Below are 19,769 nucleotides of genomic sequence, written 5' to 3'. Positions count from 1 at the left end.
TCAAGTCCTGAAATTGAATAAAGTATAGATTCTATCTAATTTTTGGATGCCAAATCTAAGTACACTTGAGTCCTGAAATTGAACAAAGAGTAGATTCTATCTAATTTTTGGATGCCAAATCTAAGTGTTAAAAACCTCTAAATCCGTCTTCTCCCCCCCCCTAAAAAACAAGCATCACGTGTTTCCGAAGTGGACCCCAAATTGATCCCAAAAGTCTATAACAAAAACATCATTTTCGTTAGCTTTTTCACCCTAGAGAAAAAATATACAATGTAATCCTGTGGGGGCATGCAATGAGTGTGGAAAAGAACTATAACAAAGTTGTGGTCTCGCGAGACTTCTTTCCACACAAAGTTGAGAGTCTGAAACTTGCACTTGCCCTGTCCTATAGAAGATGGCTAATTTGAGAATGATAGCTATATAAACTTTTAACATTTTAAAGGAATAAAAGATAAGGGAGCTATAGGAGCTTCTACTTAAATTCTCACATTGGAAATTTTTACGAATTCTATACCATAAATACACCTAAGAGTTGAAGACTCCGGGGGTTTGTATACTATGAGACCATTTATTCTTCTACAATGAGGTCACAATTATTTTTAACCATTGGATGTGATATTTTACATATTGAAATGTGTCACAACGTTGAAGAAATTTTATTTTAGACATTGGGCTTAGTTAATGAAATATACCCAACAACCACATACCACATGTAACAAACAATAGTAGTTTTGTGATATCTTTGTACTAAAAATAAATGGATCTCGTATGTAAAATTTAATAAAAATAAAGATGGAGAGGGTATTATTTACTCCAGAGGGAGCATAGTTTGCTTCTAGTCCCTATGTTGTATGTTGGGAGTTTTATCAATATGAAATTTTGGTAATCACCTTAAGATTGCTAGATGATTATTCTCAGAAAAACAAAAAATTGAAATTTGAGTTTTCTAACATTTAGATCTCACATTCTAAAAATTGGACGATTATCTTTTCGATCTTGAGACATTATTTTTTTCAATGTTTAATGGCTACAATTAGGAAATATATTTTTATCGAGGTACATATATAAGCAAGAGGTTATATCCCTAAAATTTAGGGTCCTAAAACTAATCCTTGATAGGATTTTATCTGAAGGAGTAAATGGACAGTTTTCTACCAAGGGAGTAGAATATCTTTTGGCTCATTTATTCAGCCAATTGTTCTTTTTGCAACTGTGGGCAGATCCACCTTTTCAAGAGTCGCCGGTCCAAAAAATCTCTCTAGTGTCGAGAAATGTGGTTTTAATATTAAAAATATATGTAATAACTTTAAAATATATTTTTATATATTTTTTTATAAAATTTAAAAATTAAAAAATAGTGTAGATCGATAATTCAATTAAAGCTTGAAAATCTAAAAAATTGACAGTGCAAAAATGTGTTATAAAATGCAGTATTTTCAAAACTTGAAATCTATTTTTTTCTCATGTCCATCCATCTTGATGTCGAGATGGTCGACTTGAAGATATTTGAGTATCAAAACAACCTCTTTTAGTGAAATTTTTTTGGTAGGTTCAAATTTAAATGCGCCTTCACTCTATATAAACTTTTCCCTTAATTTATTTTTTATGGAGAATATTAGTTTTGATTTGGATTTTATCTTTCAATTGAACTATGGAACTCATAGGCAAATACATCATGAGTGGATATTAAATTTTATTCTATTTATTTTCTATAAAATTATGTTTTTCTTTGATTTAATTTGTTTTTCTTGTCTGTCCTCAATTACCCATTTTTCTTCATTTTCCGTAAATTTTCCAATATATAATGAAATAAATTTTTGATAACGGAGTAATGTGCCATTCTGTAGTTCGTTAGAGAGAAAATTTTGCAGAAGATTATCAGACCATACCAGACTTTACAAAGCTTAGAAGGTCTCTCCCTCTGCACTCCTTAAAAACCAGAAAAATAATTATGGGTAACCCATATCGTTTCTCTTCTAGTACGAAACAATGAAGAACAGGGAACGTATATAATGATATTTTCAGTCAAATGCAAGAATCTCATAACCAGAACAGAGCTTCATTGCCTAGCCTGGAGTAGGACTCTCTTTTCTCTTCCTCGTAGCCATGTAAAATCCGAAAACCTCACACCCAATTTCAGTAATGGCGACTCTGATAATCTCAGCAAATCCATCTTCAATCTTTGCTTGAGTGGTCAGCTCAAAGAAGCTATAGAGACCCTCTTTTCCCACTCCCAAACCCAAACCAAAGCTCCATTAACCCACAATGCTTACTCTCGCCTCTTATCCGAATCTATTCGCTCAAAATCATTGGAATATGGATCGATGGTTCATACCCACATGGCCCAAACTGGATTTGTTCCTGATATATTCATACAAAACAACCTCATCAACATGTATGTCAAATGTGGTTCTATCCATGGTGCGATTAAGGTGTTTGATGAGATGCCTCATAGCGATGTCATCTCATGGAGCACCATGATCATGGGTTATGCTCGATGTAGCAGAGAAAAGGATGCATTCATGTGCTTTAGAGATATGGTTTCGAAGGGGTTCATGCCCAATCAGTTCACTTACACGGCAGCTCTTCGAGCCTGTGCTCTTGGGTCTATGGTCAGGGAGGGCATGGAGGTCCATGCATCCATTGTTAAGTCGTTGTTGCTCCCTGATACATGTATAGAGAGTGGGTTGATCGCCATGTATGTGAAATTCAAAAGGAAAGAGTGTGCGTATAAAATTTTCAATAAGATGCATGAGAGAGATGTGGTTTCATGGAATACCATCATGGCTGCATGTATGGGTGATGGGCATGAATGCATTGAGGAATCGGGTTTGTTTAAATCAATGCTTCGTGATGGCTTCATGCCCAATGATGTCACATTCATGAACCTCCTTGGTTCATGTTCATCTCTATCAATGGGTATGCAGATTCATGCTCATGCCATAAAGCATGGACATGGGCTGAATTCATATGTTCGGAATTCACTTATCAACTTTTATTCAAAGGTGGGAAAGTTGGGTCTTGCTCGTCGAGTGTTTGAAAGCATAAAGGAGCGTAATGAAGTCGTCTGGACAGAAATGGTTGGGAAGTATGTGTCAATGGGTCACTCCTCAGAGGCCCTCAGTCTTTTCTCTCTCATGCTTAGAGAGAGAATCAACCCCGATTATATCTTGATCTCAACAATTCTGAGTTCTTGCAATTCTCCAAAAAGCCTAGAAGCAGGTACCCAAATCCATTGCTTCGCCATTAAGAGTGGGTTCAGTTCAGTTACATTTGTTGCCAATGCACTAATGACTATGTATGCAAAGTGTGAGCGCTTAAGTGAAGCTGATTTGATATTCTGTGTGATTGATGAGCCTGATGGGGTGTCGTGGAATGCTATAATCACCGGGCATTTGCATGCTGAGAACCACCATGAGGTTACGGCCTTGTTCTCTCAAATGCATCGAGTGGGCTTATGGGTCAACCACATTACCCTAACTGGTGCCTTGTGTGCATGTGGTAATATAGATGACCCAAAACTAGGCCAACATGTCCATACACTCGTGATGAAACTGGGTTATGAGCAAAATCCATTTGTGGGCAATGCATTGGTCACCATGTATGCACTACATGGTTGCTTAGAATCTGCTGAGACAGTCTTTGCCTCTCTCACTCACAGGGACATCGTCTCGTGGAATTCTATGATCAATGGCTACGGAGAGAATGGGCTCTCAGAGGATTCTCTCATGCTTTTCCGAGAAATGCTTAGAGATGGTTTAGCTCCTAACCATATCACGTTTATCGGTGTTTTGAGTGCTTCAGCCTCTGTGGCATCTCTAGACCAAGGAAATCAGATAGCTGCATGCATTACCAAGTTGGGCTTCAAACCGAATGTCCCAATACAAAATTCTCTTATCAATATGTATGCAAAATGTGGAAGAATAGACTATGCGGTCAAGGCTTTCGAAGAGATTGAGGATCCTGATATAGTCTCCTGGAATTCTCTTATAACAAGGTATGCACACCATGGTTTAGGTGAGGGGGCAGTTCGTGCTTTTGAGCGAATGCAAGCCACTGGTGTTAAGCTCGATTCAGTAACCTTCATTGGGGTGCTTTCGGCTTGTAGCCATGGAGGCTTGCTAAGTGAGGGATTCCATTACTTTGAGGCCATGAGTAAAGTTCATGGCGTGGAACCAAGACTGGAGCATTATGCTTGTATGGTTGATCTTCTTGGGCGACTTGGGTATCTTGAGGAAGCAATGGAATTGATCAGAGCAATGCCAATTTCACCCTCAGGGTTGATTTGGAGAACGCTTTTGGGGGCTTGTCGAAACTATGGGAATACTAAGGTTGGGACGGTGGCCGCAAAGGAATTACTTGAATTAGAGCCCGAAGATGCAGCTGGGTATGCTTTGTTATCGAATATTTATGCACAGGAGGGGAAGTGGGAGGAAATGGGTAGAGTGAGGAAGGCTATGAGAGAGAGAAGTGTGAGAAAGGAAGTGGGTTGCAGTTGGATTGAGGTGAAAGGGAGTGTCCATGTATTCCAGATGGAGGATAGGTTTCACCCTGAGTCAGAACAGATATATGCAGTTTTGGAGGAGCTTTTGCATCAGAAAGAGGTGGGCTGTGTTGAATAATTTGGCCTTTGTTTTCCGTGATTTTGACGAGAAATATAAAGATGGCTTTTTTTTTATTCCATCAAACCACTGAATTGAGAACTTTTGTGAAATAATTGATTCAGGCATTAATTATGTTGCTTTGGTTTCTGAGACTTGTCATTCTCTGGAAACAGAAGAAATTCCCTTTCATTAGAGAGAGGGACACATTTCTATGAGTCCATGTAGAAATGAGAGGGACACATTTCTATGAGTCCATGTAGAAATGTGTCACCTCTTAAAAATCCACTTTTGAGATGGATTTTTCGACTTAATTTTTAAAGATATGTAATCTCTAACATGGAGATCATGAATATGAAAAAATAAATAAAATTTGAGAATTAGATATAATAATTATATTAAAAAAACATTTGAACCATTAGTTTCAAATGCAGTCTAGCCCCGCATGAAATAATTTTCCTAGAGAGAGAGAGAGATTTTTTAGACAAGGACAACTCAAAAGAGTTTATAATAAAGGTATAACCATAACGAATTTGACATGATTATTGCATCTTGAAATCATGACAGCTCAAGACTACACTATGGAGAAAGACAACATTTGTGGAAAGAGACTCCATCATGGATATAGACTGTTTTTATCAAATAGTTAATGAGAAATTATAGTCATTGTTCAACAAAGATAGAAAGGTTCCTCTGAATAAGAATAAATCAACAATGAAAATCTCGGGCTTCAAAGGATTCTCATTGATGACCAATTATGGGCCTTGAAATGAATATGGCAAGAGAGAGAGATGGCTCCCTTGACGAAAATGCAGGCCTGCTAATGAAGCCCTTAATAAAAGAAAAGGATTCTCATTGATATCTCGCTGAGATTCACATATCGGCAAATCTCAATTATTAATCAAATGGTCCTGAATGAGTGGAAGCAAAACCCTTGTCTCAGCCAAAAGCTGAACACCATTTTCTCACTTCACTTGAGGTAAATACATAAATAAATGATCCTTTGAACAATTAAAGTAGTCCATCGCTCAAACATATAAAGAAGACCAAACACAAATAATTAAACAATAATAAATACAAATACCTAGACCTAAGAAAGAAATAAACACAACCTTGAATTAAATACACTCCTTATGCACACCAAACTACCAAAACTCCTTTCATACCAGGCCACAAGCCCGACACACCTGCTTCACACAAATGCCAATCAATTTGACGGAAATTGCTAAGTGGATTGTTTGTTCTTTTTCTTCATTTCTCTCTCTCTCTAGAAAATATCTGGCTTTTCCATTTCTTAATGAAATGTCACTACAATTTACCATACATTGTTGCTACTTTCGGTTGGGGAGCCGGGTATAAAAGGGGTGAAGCCCCTGCCTCCAAACATAGGCCTCATAAACGCATTATCGAACTTCCGCCAATAGTAATGCACAGTGTGGGTTGGTGCCCTAAGAAGCATGCGGAGGCTCGATGGCCTGGCCACACTCCGGGCTGAGTCTGGCCCTTCGCCAGAGCCATTCTCTAAGAAAGGGACGAGGAAGGATTTAGGGCTTGATGGCTCTGAAGATACCCCATGAGCAGGTTTTGAGTGGTGAGGAAGTATAAGCCTGATCAAGGGTTGTGTCATCATGCCAAACAACTGCATTCAAAAAATTCAACTGTGAAAATTCATACCCATGAACAGAGAGAGAGAGAGAGAATTATGTGGTGTTTCATAGAATATTCAAAGGCTTTTATATGTCTTGAAAAGCTCTCTCTCTCTCTCTCTCTCTCTGTGGAGAGCATATGTCAAAAAAAAATATCACTGTGAATGCCGTCCAAAGAAAAGTTTTCTTCAGAATAGCTTTGGGGAAACAGATAAGAACAAATAAATACTAAATATTCTAAAGATGAAGCTAAAGATTTCATACCACTGTGCTAAAAAGAACAACAGTAATGGTGCATGTGATCATGACAGCATTGCCTGGAAGCTGAGTGTAGCCCACTCTTGTAAACTGCAAAACAGAGATGGCAGGTTCAGATAAAGAATTGTAAAACCACTAACATTCTCTTTCTCTGTGTGTTTGTGAGAGGACCAGAGATCCTCACTTGTTTAAACTTGAAAGCTTTATGGATGTCAGAATCATGTGTATTCAGGGAAATAAAACAAGGACAGTTTCTCTGAGTCCTACGACTCATATTTACATATCTGTCCCCTCTTCAAATTCCACTTTTGAGATGGATTTTTGGCATAATCTTTTAGGTATATATGATCTCTAACATAAAGAACATGAATATGTAAAAATTAATAAATTTAAAAACTGAAAATATATTTTTTTGTAGAAAATTTATTGACCATTGGTTTTTATCCTTTTTCAGATGCATGACCACTTAACATCTCTCTTTAAGATGGATGTTTTATGCCTCGGGGGACCCAAAAGTAGATATGCATCCCCGATACATAAAGAACATTTTGATAAACCAATTCCCAATTTTTATTTTGAGAACTAGATAGTCTAGATTTCTGTGCCATTTTTCAAAATTTGATACTAAGTATAAGAAGAATTATGTCGGTTCCTCCAGAATCCTCAACATTACCTGATTATAAGCAAGAGCCATTGAGACTGCACCTCTCATCAGACCGGCCCACCATATGATAACCTGGAAATCCAAAATTTCAGATATTCTACTACACTGTTCCAGTTTTTGAAAGCATAGAACAAAATGAAAGGATCCTTACTTGCTGCCTGAAGGTGATTTTCTCTTCTGGAGTCTTTCTGGTTAAGTTGGAAATAAATGACAGAGGAAACACAAAAGCTGCCCTCCCAAGAAGGACTAGGCCTACCAGCATAGAACTCAACCCAATTGATTTCCCTGCACTGCAGGATAATAACAGGAACAGGAAAATGACTAATGTGAACAGTAAATAGACTAGTTATACACACACACCCAAGCTGTTTTTTTTGTCTGATTGTTAGGACCGAAACTCATATTTCAAGGTCAAAATCTCTAATTAAAAAAAATTGGAGAGGCAGGTAAAGGAAATCATTCTGTTTGCTGATAAAATTTAATTTGAGCTCTGTTCTACAGGTTCTTGCTTGCTGTCATTGTTCATAGACAAGACAATGTGAGGGGCCAAAAGAACCTATTCCTTTCCTGTTTCACTATCACAAGGCTGAGTGGGAGAATACAACAGAAGAATGATGCAATGGATGGATAATATAGGTCAGCTTCAGTCTTCATAGATATTAACTGAAGAATCATTGCAGGCATGTATCCATATGTGTGAGTATTAAAACGTAGTACAAACAGGGCCTATCTCTATTATGATTAGTGTTATTTGTTTAGTCAATAGATTTAAGCATATTAACTACTTATTTTAGCATACTATGCAAGTACATTAATGTACAGACAGATAAACCGATGACAATATAAGAACCAATAAAATGCAACTGTACAAGATGGCGCAATTTAATATCTAAACATCTAAAAAGTGAGTAAAAAATCGTTGATCTGGATTGGGAATCACCCAAGATCGTGCCGGTTCTTGGTCTAATTTGGTGATCCAGTAAATATATGATATGTACTAGATCTGAATGATATTCAAAAGTCTAAATGGCTAAAGCTTTCCGACCTTTGCCATAATGTGGAGGTTTGAAGCCCCGCTGGCTTTTTTCAATATATATATAGAAAAGCCTTCCCAACGTCTATAGGAGAAAATGAATAGTGATTTCTCCTACCCTCATCACAGTCTAAATTTCATCGCGCGATCACAATTGTCCGATAGTGTTTTATTTTTCATTTTTTTTCTACAAAACGAAATGACGTGAAATTTGGAAAGTATACATCTTACTGAGGTGCATCTAATAAAAATATAAAAAAAAATTAAACGCAAAAAACAATTGACCAAAATACCATCGAAACTTTTAGGGGGTATTTTGGTCAATTTTTTCATGTAAAATATTTTTTATATATTTTGCAAAGATTCATCTATTTTTGATGAATACACGTTCCATATTTCAGATCATTCCGATTTGTAGAAAAAAAAAATGAAAAATGAAACACCACTGGACAATCGTGACCACGCGATGAACTTTGGACAGTGATGGGGTAGGTGAAATCACTATTCATTTTCGCCTAAGTGTTGCGTAGTGTTTTCCTATATATATATATATAAATAGAGAGAGAGAGAGAGAAGAAAATGCTGAGATTAGCCCACTAGCTCATATGAACATATGTGTTCATATGAGCCCAACGGTCCAGATTGAATCTGGGCCGATTTGACGGTCACAACCTCATTTCGTCTTTTAAATTTAAATTTTTTTCTAAGAATCCAAATAATTTAAGATTTTAAGTGTGTATTCTTCAAAAATAGAAGAATCTAATAAAATATAAAAAAATACTTTGAAAGAAATAAATTGATCAAAATACCCCTGAAATATTTTGGGGGTATTTTGGTTAATTTAGTTTTTACAAATAAGGTCGTAACCGTCAGATCGGCCCAGATTGTTGGGCTCATATGAGCTAGTGGGCTAATCTCAGCATTTTTCATACATATATATATATATATATATATATATATAGGAAAATGCTAGGGTGAGCCCACTAGCTCATAGGAAAAAATGAACCCACCGGCCCAGATTGAATTTGGGCTGATCTGACGATCATGGATGTACTGTAGTGTTTGAATTTTAATTTTTTTCTACAAATCCAAATCACTTGAAATTTAAAGCGTGTGTACATAAAAAAATATATGAAAAATGTTGAGATTAACCCACTAGCTCAAAGTCTTCCCAATGCCTATAAGTGAAAATGAACAGTGATTTCGCCTACCATTATCACCATCCAAAGTTCATCTCAAAGTCACGATTGTCCGGTAGTGTTTCATTTTTTTTTGCAAAAAAAGAACTAACCAAAATACCCCTGAAACTTTTTGGGGGTATTTTCGTCAATTTATTTCATGTAAAATATTTTTTTTGATATTTATCGTAGATTCGCCTATTTTTTATGAACACACGTTCCAAATTTCATATCATTCCGATTTGTATAAAAAAATTGAAACACTACAGGACAATCGTGACTGTGCGATGAACTTTGGATAGTGATGAGAAAAGATGGGATTAGCCCACTAGCTCATATGAACATATGAGCCCAACGGCCCAGATTGAATCTGGGCCGATCTTAAGATCACGGACGTCTGGTAGTGCTTGGATTTTTTTTTTTTTGTCTAGATCCAAATCGCTTGAAATTTTAAGTGTGTTTTCTTCTCATCAAGGCGTACCTAATAAAAATATAAAAACAATTATCCCCGAAAAGCAAAATGATCAAAATACCCCTCAAAACCTTTCGGGGGTATTTTGGTCAATTTATTTCATGTAAAATATTTTTTTGATATTTTTCAAAGATCCACCTATTTTTTATGAACACACGCCTAAAATTTCAAATGATTTGGATTTGTAGAAAAAAAACTAAAATTCAAACACTATAGGACATCCGTGATCGTCAGATCAGCCCAAATTCAATCTGGGACGTTGAGCTCATATGTTCATATGAGCTAGTAGGCTAATCTCATATATATATATATATATATATATATATATAGAGAGAGAGAGAGAGAGAGAGAGAGAGAGAGAGAAAGAAGATCCTATCAGCCCATGGACTGACAGCTACAGTGTCAACCAATGGCCCAGACGGACTGACAGCTATAGTGTCAGCCACCGGCCCATATTGAATTTGGGCCGATCTAACGGTCATGACCTAAATTTTCAAGTAATTCAAATTTGTAGAAAAAATGAAAATTCAAGCACGAAATAACGTCGTGACTGTCAAATCGGCCCAAATTTAATCTGGGCCATTGGTTGACACTGTAGCAATCAACCCGTGGGCTGACAACATCAATATCCGTGTGTGTGTTTATATATATATATATATAGGAAAAGTCTTCCCAACACCTACAGGCGAAAATGAACAGTGATTTCGCCTACCCACGTCATTGTCCAAAGTTCATCGTACAGTCACGATTGTCCGATAGTGTTTCATTTTTCATTTTTTTTCAACAACTCAGAATGATCTGAAATTTGAAGCGTGTGTACATCTTAGTGAGGCATACCAAATAAAGATATTAAAAAAATAATTTGCAAGAACAAAGTTGATCAAAATACCCCCGAAACTTTTTGGGGGTATTTTTGTCAAATTTTTTCATGTAAAATATTTTTTTGATATTTTTCGTAGATTCTCCTATTTTTGATGAACACACGCTTTAAATTTCAGATCATTTTGATTTGTAAAAAAAAAATGAAAAATGAAATACTACTGGACAATCGTGATCGTGCGATGAACTTTGGATGGTGATAAGGGTAGGTGAAATCGCAGTCATTTCGCCTATAGGTGTTTGTAGTATCTTCCATATATATATATATATATGATATACGGTATATCTTATCAATTTTTTTTATTTTGCCGGATTGCAATCCGGATTGGGATCAGTGGGTAGGAGATCCACCCCACTGATCCGGTTATGAGAACATCAAAATAATGTTTTAGGGAAGAAGCTGGACCTGCTTTTCACAACTCTCCACTTGTCAATATCCAATGCATCCATACCCACATAGAGGAAGATAAATGTCTCAGCAATGAATGACAGCGTGGCAAAAGCATGTCTGCAACAATTAGCAACCACAAAGAATTAGAACAGTAAATCAATAAGCAAGAAAAGCAATGCAGTTAAGGAAATAGCAAAGTACATAGTACGAGTTTGAACTTCTGGGACATTTGGTCCTAATCTTTGGGTTATGATCCATACTTGGTGGTAACTCTTGAACTCTCTGTCACATTGTGCCATGTATAATGAGACATCACAATCCCGCAGAAAAATACTGTAAGAATGCCACTGAGGTAGAACAACTGTAAAATGAATTGAATAGGCAATATTGCAGTTCATTAGGTAATCCCAAACATCAGTGAAAGAAAAATTGCAGAAATCATATTAGGAAGAAAAATAAACAGAAAGAAAAAGATGAAAAAAACACATTGTGACTTATCTTACTTCAGCAAGTGCATAAGAGAGGTAAGCCATGAGTATCATAAGAGCAACTTCGCGATCAGTAGAATGCCTACAACATATAAAATACCATTAAATGCTGAGGAAACATTACACAAAAACAGGCCATTGACTCCCATCTATTTGCAGTACATTAGTTAGTCAGATAAGTCCAGGGTCTCTACCATTTAAGAGTTGTCAAGAGCAGGACATAGAAATTCAGTTTATTTTTTACACTAAAACCTTATTTAAGATCAGGTCTAGTATATCCCTCTCAGTAAAACATTGTGAAAGTAAAAAGGCTAAAGTATCCCTAAAATAAACTCGTTTATATTCCAAAAGTGAAGTCCATCCAAGGTTCTCTAATTCAAAAATAAGCTCTCCAGGTTCAAGTTTCATGCTATCAAATGCAAAAATATTCTGTCAATATATCTAAAGTCACATAAAATCCATTCTAGAAATTATCTAATGCCCCAATCTTCCAAATATGGCTTTAAGCAAACATACAGAGTAAAAAAAAAAATTTCATTTTTTTTTTCAAAATAAGTATTATACTGAGTGAAGTTGTTTTATTGGGTACAAGTTTTTTAATTAGGGATCCGGGTGGTTGGCAGATTACGTTGGTTGTCAGGGGAAAAAAAAATGGAACATTCACCTGATTTCCAACACTCATGAAAATTGATTTACATATTTTCATCCAAAAATAGACTTTGCAAAGCATAATAGAAAGTTTTAAAATGGTGACATTAAGAAATTTTCTATGTTGTATCTTGACAACTGAAATACCCCATTAATCATCTTGGATTCTTCCATAGGGAGTACGCCTCATAAAGCACATCGTGGTCAAACTTCAAAAGCATAAGGCTTCAGAACATGAATATCAAGAGGATTCATCACAATCAAATTTCAGACCAAAGGAAGATGCACGCTTATAGTAAGAAAAGAAACAAGAGAATGTTAAAACCACATCAGCCCCAACCAACTATGCAACGATGCCTTTGGATACTAGTAACCATCACTGAGACAATCTTCTGCTGCATAGATAGTGCATAAGGGAAGAGTGTTTGCTCCTTTCAAAATTCTCAATAAACATTTAATATTTCGCATCTCATTTCAAGTCAAAATATAGGTGTCCAACCTTGCATATGGCTAAATACAATGTTTAAAAAAACTCATGATTTCAGTCATTCCCAAACCATGATCTAGTGTAATAAATTTAGGCTATTTTGGTCCTCAAAAGTGAGTGCATCTGCGTAATCTTTATAATGCTGGTAACATGAATTTTCAAGTTTACAATGCATCAGTGGGTCTTAGGTTGTATCAGTTAAAGGGATAAATCAGTTTTCTTACCTTACCACATTTAGAGATATTCAACAATCCAAACGATATCCCATGGGAATATCGGTACTTACCCTCAAAGGTACTCCTAAAATTTTATTTCAATCGAGCACGAAAAGAATTCTACGACAGAAAACAAGTAAACAAATGCCATAAAAGAGAGGCAGACTCCAAACCAATGTTTTAAAACCCAGATCAATGGGTTGGATTGTCCACCCATAGATCCACGTTAAATTGTCAATTCAGATTTGTTTGAATTGGTGATTTAGAAAAATACTTAAAAAAATAAAAATAAATAAAATAGAGATTCATAAGTTGGCAATAAGATGAGGGAAAGTAGATTTATATGGGTTGATCATGTACAGTATAGACCTAATACAACACCGGTTAGGAGGTGCGGTTGGGTTCAAGTGGAAAGCTCTAAAAGGGCAATGGGAAGGCAAAAGGGCATTGATAGATCATAGAAGTAGTGAGAAAAGATATGATGATTTTTAGTCTTACTGAGGGTATGACCCATCATAGAAAAGAATGAAGGAACAAGATTCATGTAGCCAACCCCAATAATTGGGATAAGGCTTGGATGATGGGATGATAAGGTGGGGATTGTAGAGGGCCTAAGAAAGCATAAGCTTAAAAATATAAAATAAATTGTGAAAGTGGTGGTTTTACGGGGGGAATGGGACAGATACCTTCCGGGAACCGGTTCGGTCCCAAACGATTCTGGGTCCGGGCGATTCCTGATCCAGATTGTGGGGTTTACAAACACTACTCCAAACCAATGCTTCAAAAACTAGTAAGACGGTTTGAAACTGCCCGAGCCAACATGGAGCCGATGGGGGACTAGTCCAGGTCTAAAGACCCCCAGACTTGCATAGTTTCCACCTGTTTATTTTTTATTGCAATTTTTGGTGTCTACATAAATTCTTCTCGGAGACATGCCACTTCTGTTTCGGATCGGTTTAGGGGTTAATCGCACGGTAGGCCGATCCAAGTTCCAGAACACTACTTCAAACTATTGCAAACTTTAAGCAACAGAACATTAAAAGGTAAAATGTCTATTGTTAGGATACCTTCCAAAATACAGCTTTTTGATGATGTAAGCACTTAGAAGACCAGCCTGCAAAATCAAATAAGATAATACCATCTTATGGTCAATGTTTTTCACTTGTGGAAGGTGCTGAAATATACAAGCATGAAAATAAAATATGCAAATACAACTTCTGCTAAAAAAAATATGCAAATACTACTAACACACTGAACATAAGTTGCAAAAGACAGAACATAAACTTACAACTGCTCCCAGCAAGGTGCTCGTAAAAAATAAATAAACAAAGTTGCCAATCAACTGAAAAGCGGTCCTTAAGTCGATGTGATTAAGATCAAAATTTTGGATAGCATTGAAAAGTACCACAGAAGTGGCATCATTGACAACACCCTCCCCAAAGACCAAACTGTAAAGTAGAGGTGTGTCATCCTGACTAAGAACCTGCAGAAATCAGAATCATAAATAGGATAGCTATGATCTTGCAAAATGCAGCACTACATCATCAAAATAGACCATTTTGCAACAAACCTGCAAGGTGCAAACAGAATCCGTAGCAGAGAAGATTGCACCAATTGCTGCAAAATAAAGAATTAAGAGAAGACATTAGACGCAAACTGACAATAAGAAGATAATGCACTTTTGTGCTAAATCTTTGGGACAGGTATGCGGCGAACGTGCACCCACAGAGAGAGAGAGAGAGAGAGAGAGAGAGAGAGAGAGAGAGAGATACCAAGATAATCTCCAAGATCCAGTAGAGCCATATCAAACTTTTTGAACAATAGTATAACACCTGAAAGAATAATCACTTAAAATATTCAGCAAATGAATATAGAAGGAAAGACTGAAAGAACATGATAGCAATGTAATTGACATTTTTTAACACCCAAAACAAATCCTTTAATATAAGTAACTTGCAAAAACTCCATTCACAAAAATAATACACATCTAGAAACTCAATATAATTGACATTTTTTAACACCCAAAACAAATCCTTTAATAAAAGTAACTTGCAAAAACTCCATTGACTAAAATAATACACATCTAGAAACTCAATGAGACATGAAAATACTTTAGAAATAAAGAGAAGAACTATTCTTTAGAGAATATTGTGCAGCAGACCACGAATTGCAGGCACTTTCGAATCCCAACCTCAGATTCTCTTGCAATGAGTTAGGGATGACGAGCGCTGATGAGTAGTACACATATTCGTAGATACCACAACATTATCACCAGTAAATATTCAAGAAACTCAAATAGCGATTTAAAAAAGGGTGCGGCTTGTATAGAGCCTAGGCTCTAAACAATCAAATTAGAACCTACCTTCAAATAGGGTCAAGAAATGTGGTTTCAATACTGGAAATCTGTGATAACCTTAAAATACATTTTCATATTTATTTATAAAATTTAAAGCTTAAAAAGATCGTGTAGATCGACAGATCTATAAAAACTTGAAAATCTTGAAAATTGACGATCTAAAAATGCGTTACAAAATACACTATTTCCAAAACTTGAAATCCATTTTTTTCTCATGTCCATGCATCTTGATGTCAAGATAATCAATTTGAGGATATTTGGGTATCAAAACAACCGCTTCTAGTGAAATTTTTAGGTAGGCTCAAATTGGATTGTTTAGAGCCTCAGCTCTATATAAACTTTTCCCTTTAAAAAAAGAAACTGTGAATATCTGTCAAGTGTTTGCTGTGTGATGACAATTTACACAAATTTAGCATTCCGTTGATTTCATATTTAGGATATTGATCAATTCATACAGAACTCACGAGCAAATTGCATTAGGAACAAGGAGGAATGTCATCGTATGAGTTTTCTTGTTGAAGTGCCAGAGGCACCAAAATATAACTTATCCATAAGAAGCAAAATTAAACAAATAAACATACCAAGTGAGATAATAACAAAGGATATCAAGGTGCCCACTGCGCCAAACAATGTGATGGTCATGAAGTTGCGGAAAAACTGCTTTTTCTTGACCTGAAACCTGTGAAGGAATAATCGAGGTAAGACCATTAAAATTCACATAAACACTCTAGAGAGAATATTTTCAAAATTCAGTCATTAGCTTAAGTTAGCCGAGAAGCAAAATCAGGGAAAGGCATTCAAATATACAGCTCAGTAAGGAAAGAAAGTTAAAATAAAAAGCTGAACGCAAGAAAAACAGTCGAAATAAATTTCTGTGCTCTGTTTTTCTACATTTTGGTGCTATTACGAGAGAATATGTGCCCTATAGAGAAAACTACCTACAGATAAGAGTACAAGTATCAATTCAAAAATATAATTGGATAAAAGAAAAGCAAAGAGAACAGGTGGACCACAAACTACTTACCCAGCATTAAATATAATAGGAGGAAGGAGATAGATAAAAAACAGATCTTCGCTGAAAACTAGAATGTGAGAGCTTTTTCCTCCAGTGGTCAACAGGATAATAACACCACTACACAGCCCCTGCCATTCAAATAAGCCAAAAACAAAGGTATCAGAATAGAGGCATCCAAATAAAACACTAAGAAATAGAAATCAAGCACTAAAGAAAAATCAAAAAGAAAAACTAAGCAAAAAGAGAAAACACAGGTTATAACGAGATGATGAGAAACTTACAATAATTAGGGCTGTGATTGATTCGTTCATCCATCGATTTTCTTCTAGCAAATGACCGATCACAATGCACATACAGAGGAGTGCTACAAACAAATTTATAGAAACTATGGAAGCATGATCTGATGTGTTTACTCCCATCTTCATCAGAAATGACTGAAGGGGTGCCATGCTAGTTACCATATCAGATACCATTAATAAATAACTATGACGACCTTAGGGATCAGCTCAATCAAAAAATAAACCCAATTATTTATTTTCAGTGTGAAAGTGTTGCAGCATGTCTAAGTGACATTAAGATGAGCATCCACCAATATCTCAATCTATGTCTCTTCAGAATCCATTGCATAAACCTCTTAAACTTGATATTTGGAACAAAGATGTGATTCCTCAATAGAATTTAACAGTGCCGGCAGTTTTTATGGCCTAACCAAAGTTAAGACAGCATCCTCTTGTTCCTGACAGAAAAGATCAAAGTCCCTGTTAAAATAAACGTAAAGATGATGAATCAAACAAGCTAAAATGATGAACATAAGTTTTTTTTTTGGGTAAAATGATGAACATAAGTTACCAATTAAACTCTCTCTCTCTCTCTCTCTCTCTCTGAAATTTTAATAAATATCCAAATTCTTCAATCCCTAGAAGCAGAAAGTTTACACCAAGCCCAAATGTCAAAAATCAAGTGGGCATCACTGAATTTCCAAGTTAAACATGACATCTCTGCAAAAACAGAGTCACGCTGAAACAGAAACAACAAACACATACTCAAGTTCACCAAAACAAAAAACGAAAATTACATAAAAAGTTACTTGAACATAAAACAAGCAGCTTTCTTCTCTGAACAAACAAATCATTCACTTTTCAATTCAATGATCGAATTCCAATGGATTCAAAACTCAAAAAAAAAGAAAAAAACAAATAATCAACATAAAATTAACAACAAAAAAACAAAACAAAACCACTAAATTAGATTCCGAACACTCCAGATAACCATGAAAAAACCCAAACCCTTACCTAACCCTAATTCGGAAATGTAGAACTAAACTGACACTTGAGAATAGTTGCCCAAATGAATCTTCATATACACGCGCACTAAAGATTCAATTGAACTGAATTTCTAACGAATTTAATCGTAATGAACATAAAATGGTTGAAAATTTAGGGTTTGATGCTTACGCTTACTGGGATTTTGGAGGGAGAGGAGATGAGCTCGGGATATACCAGAAAAATTTGAGTTTCTTAAAGTGGAGGGTAGGGGAATTTATAATTACTGTTTGAATAAAGAAAGGAGTGCTTTATAAATGCCCCTTTTTATTGCTAAAATATCTGTAACAGAACTAGCTTACCTGGATCATTAGATTTGGGCCTTAAATTAATGGTGTCAGGAAAAGCCGGACCACATTTATAAATGGTTGAGGTTTGTATAGAGCCGAGGCTCTAAACAATCAAAATAAAGCACCTTCAAATAGTGTTGAAAAAATGTGGTTTCGATGTTGAAACCTTTTGTGAAACCCTTAAAATATAGTTTTATATTTAATTATAAAATTTAAAGTTTTAAAAATAATGTAGCTTGAGTAGATAAATGAAATCTAAAAAATTTAAGCATTTTGATGTCAAGACATGGATTTGAAGTTATTTGGACATCAAAACAACTTGATTTAGTAAAATTTTGAGGTGGGCTCTAATTTAATTGTTTGCTTAACAATAAGTGGTGTACCCCAATATTTCAGGAAAATGGTTAGAACCTAACTTTTTTCACAAGAGTTACCAAACATGGTACCCAAAATGTTAGGGCTGGCAATCAAGTCCCGCCGGTTGACCCGAACTGGGAACAGTTCCGGGTCCACCTGAACCCTATTGAGTTCGGTTCGGATAGACCTGGGTATAAAATATATTATAAATAATATAAAAATAAATTTCTCATTTTTAAAATTTTTAGATCCGAGTCTTGGTCTAAATTACTTAGACTTGGAGCGAGTCAATGTCAGGTCCATGTGAAACCTTGTATGGTAGGGTTTAGGTCGGGGTCAACCAATACCCAACCCAACCATTGCACCCCAACAAAACCAACATACCTCATTTACCATTCAAGGAAAAAGTGATGAGATGAAAATGAACTCAAAACTACAAAGGAATTATACATGCCTCTTAATATATAATCGATATAGTGGAGTAAAATATAGTGAAAGCATTTACAATATATATGTAGCTACATATAAATGTTAGAATGAATATATAGGGATAGTATATTATGACATATTTGATTTTGGTATAAGGAGATCACAAACATTTTTAGCCATTAGATGTAAAATCCAATCGAGAAAATTATGTTGCAACATTCGAGAAATTTTTATTTTAGACTTTGTGGACAAACAATGACACATCATTGACCACTCAATTTCAAATCTAACGATCACTAATAATTGTGACCTTGCATAGGCGAAAAACCAAAAGAAAGTGGGTGGGGGACGGAGGATGAGAAATGGAGGGCATAAAGAGAGAATATAGGAAGGACTAGGAAACTTGAAAATAAAAAAAATTGAGAAATTTTTTAGTAAATATTTTTTGATATAAGGATTCAGTTTAGGAGGGAATGTAGGAAGAGATATTCTTGTCAAATTTAATAGATTTGATTAGAGACTTTTGTAGGGAATTCTATTAGACCAAATCAGTAAAGAAAAATCCATACACATACCCTACTCTAAAAGTTTTGTCTATTTGAATAGATAGCTTAACTTAAGCTCCATACTTGTAGGGCTATGTGGAATGCTGAGTGCCTTTCCTTTAATTGTGACTTAATAATATATATAAAATAAATACAATGATCCTTATTTTTCAATCCCAGGAATACTAAATACAAGATAACGCCTTATTTTTCAACACAATTGCTTCATTCATTAAAGCATAATGGAAGGAAGGTGAGACCAAGCTTATTGCATAAGTTGAAGTAGCTTACTAACCGGTGAGGTTTATATAAGGCGTCAACATTAAAAAAAAAATCAAAATAACACGTACTTCTAAATATTACTAGAAGGTGCATTTCTAATGCCATAAAACCTTATAATGACATGAAAATCTATATTTATCTTTAATTATGAATTTTAGAACTTCAAACCTCGTGTTAAAAAATAACATAGATCAAGCAGATTTATAAGTACTT

The 19,769-nt window shown here is 35.5% G+C and overlaps 2 protein-coding genes across 4 annotated transcripts; one reads left to right on the top strand and one right to left on the bottom strand.

Moving 5' to 3' along the window:
* Nucleotides 1-1,550: 1,550 nt before the first annotated feature.
* Nucleotides 1,551-4,688, top strand: LOC18445203 (pentatricopeptide repeat-containing protein At2g33680). The gene has a single exon (XM_006855344.3). It carries the CDS (start codon nt 2,013-2,015, stop codon nt 4,620-4,622), a length of 2,610 nt encoding a protein of 869 aa, XP_006855406.2. The 5' UTR covers nt 1,551-2,012; the 3' UTR covers nt 4,623-4,688.
* An 852-nt stretch (nt 4,689-5,540) lies between these two features.
* LOC18445202 (sodium/hydrogen exchanger 1) lies at nt 5,541-17,841 on the bottom strand. 3 transcript variants are annotated; one of them, XM_011629104.3, is made up of 15 exons: nt 17,624-17,841; nt 16,613-17,067; nt 16,341-16,459; nt 15,898-15,995; nt 14,733-14,792; nt 14,531-14,577; nt 14,249-14,443; nt 14,028-14,074; nt 11,626-11,692; nt 11,383-11,483; nt 11,138-11,239; nt 7,321-7,459; nt 7,179-7,241; nt 6,512-6,595; nt 5,541-6,240 (listed from the first exon to the last, which is right to left on the bottom strand). In XM_011629104.3, exons 2-15 carry the CDS (start codon nt 16,802-16,804, stop codon nt 5,917-5,919), a joined length of 1,638 nt encoding a protein of 545 aa, XP_011627406.1. In that variant the 5' UTR covers nt 16,805-17,067; nt 17,624-17,841; the 3' UTR covers nt 5,541-5,916. The 3 variants fall into 3 exon arrangements, with proteins under 3 accessions (XP_011627406.1, XP_088715291.1, XP_006855405.2); XM_088859165.1 differs by having other exon boundaries at nt 16,613-17,089; nt 17,786-17,841; XM_006855343.4 differs by having other exon boundaries at nt 17,786-17,841.
* Between the last annotated feature and the right edge of the window lie 1,928 nt (nt 17,842-19,769).

Source organism: Amborella trichopoda, chromosome 2, assembly GCF_054954075.1.
Source record: "Amborella trichopoda isolate Santa Cruz 75 chromosome 2, AtrichopodaSantaCruz75HAP2 v2.0, whole genome shotgun sequence".
Lineage (NCBI taxonomy): Eukaryota > Viridiplantae > Streptophyta > Magnoliopsida > Amborellales > Amborellaceae > Amborella > Amborella trichopoda.
This window is presented reverse-complemented; position numbering and strand designations above follow the sequence as displayed.

What these genes read in the sequence shown, in the direction of transcription:
- LOC18445202 (XM_011629104.3), bottom strand. Translation starts at nt 16,804, where the DNA reads ATGGTATCTGATATGGTAACTAGCATGGCACCCCTTCAGTCATTTCTG. An exon ending in AGTTCAAGAGTTACCACCAA is followed by an intron (nt 11,240 to 11,382) that starts GTATGGATCATA and finishes TAATTGTTGCAG; the next exon opens with ACATGCTTTTGCCACGCTGT. An exon ending in TGGAGAGTTGTGAAAAGCAG is followed by an intron (nt 7,460 to 11,137) that starts GTCCAGCTTCTT and finishes ATTATCCTGCAG; the next exon opens with TGCAGGGAAATCAATTGGGT.
- LOC18445203 (XM_006855344.3), top strand. Translation starts at nt 2,013, where the DNA reads ATGATATTTTCAGTCAAATGCAAGAATCTCATAACCAGAACAGAGCTT.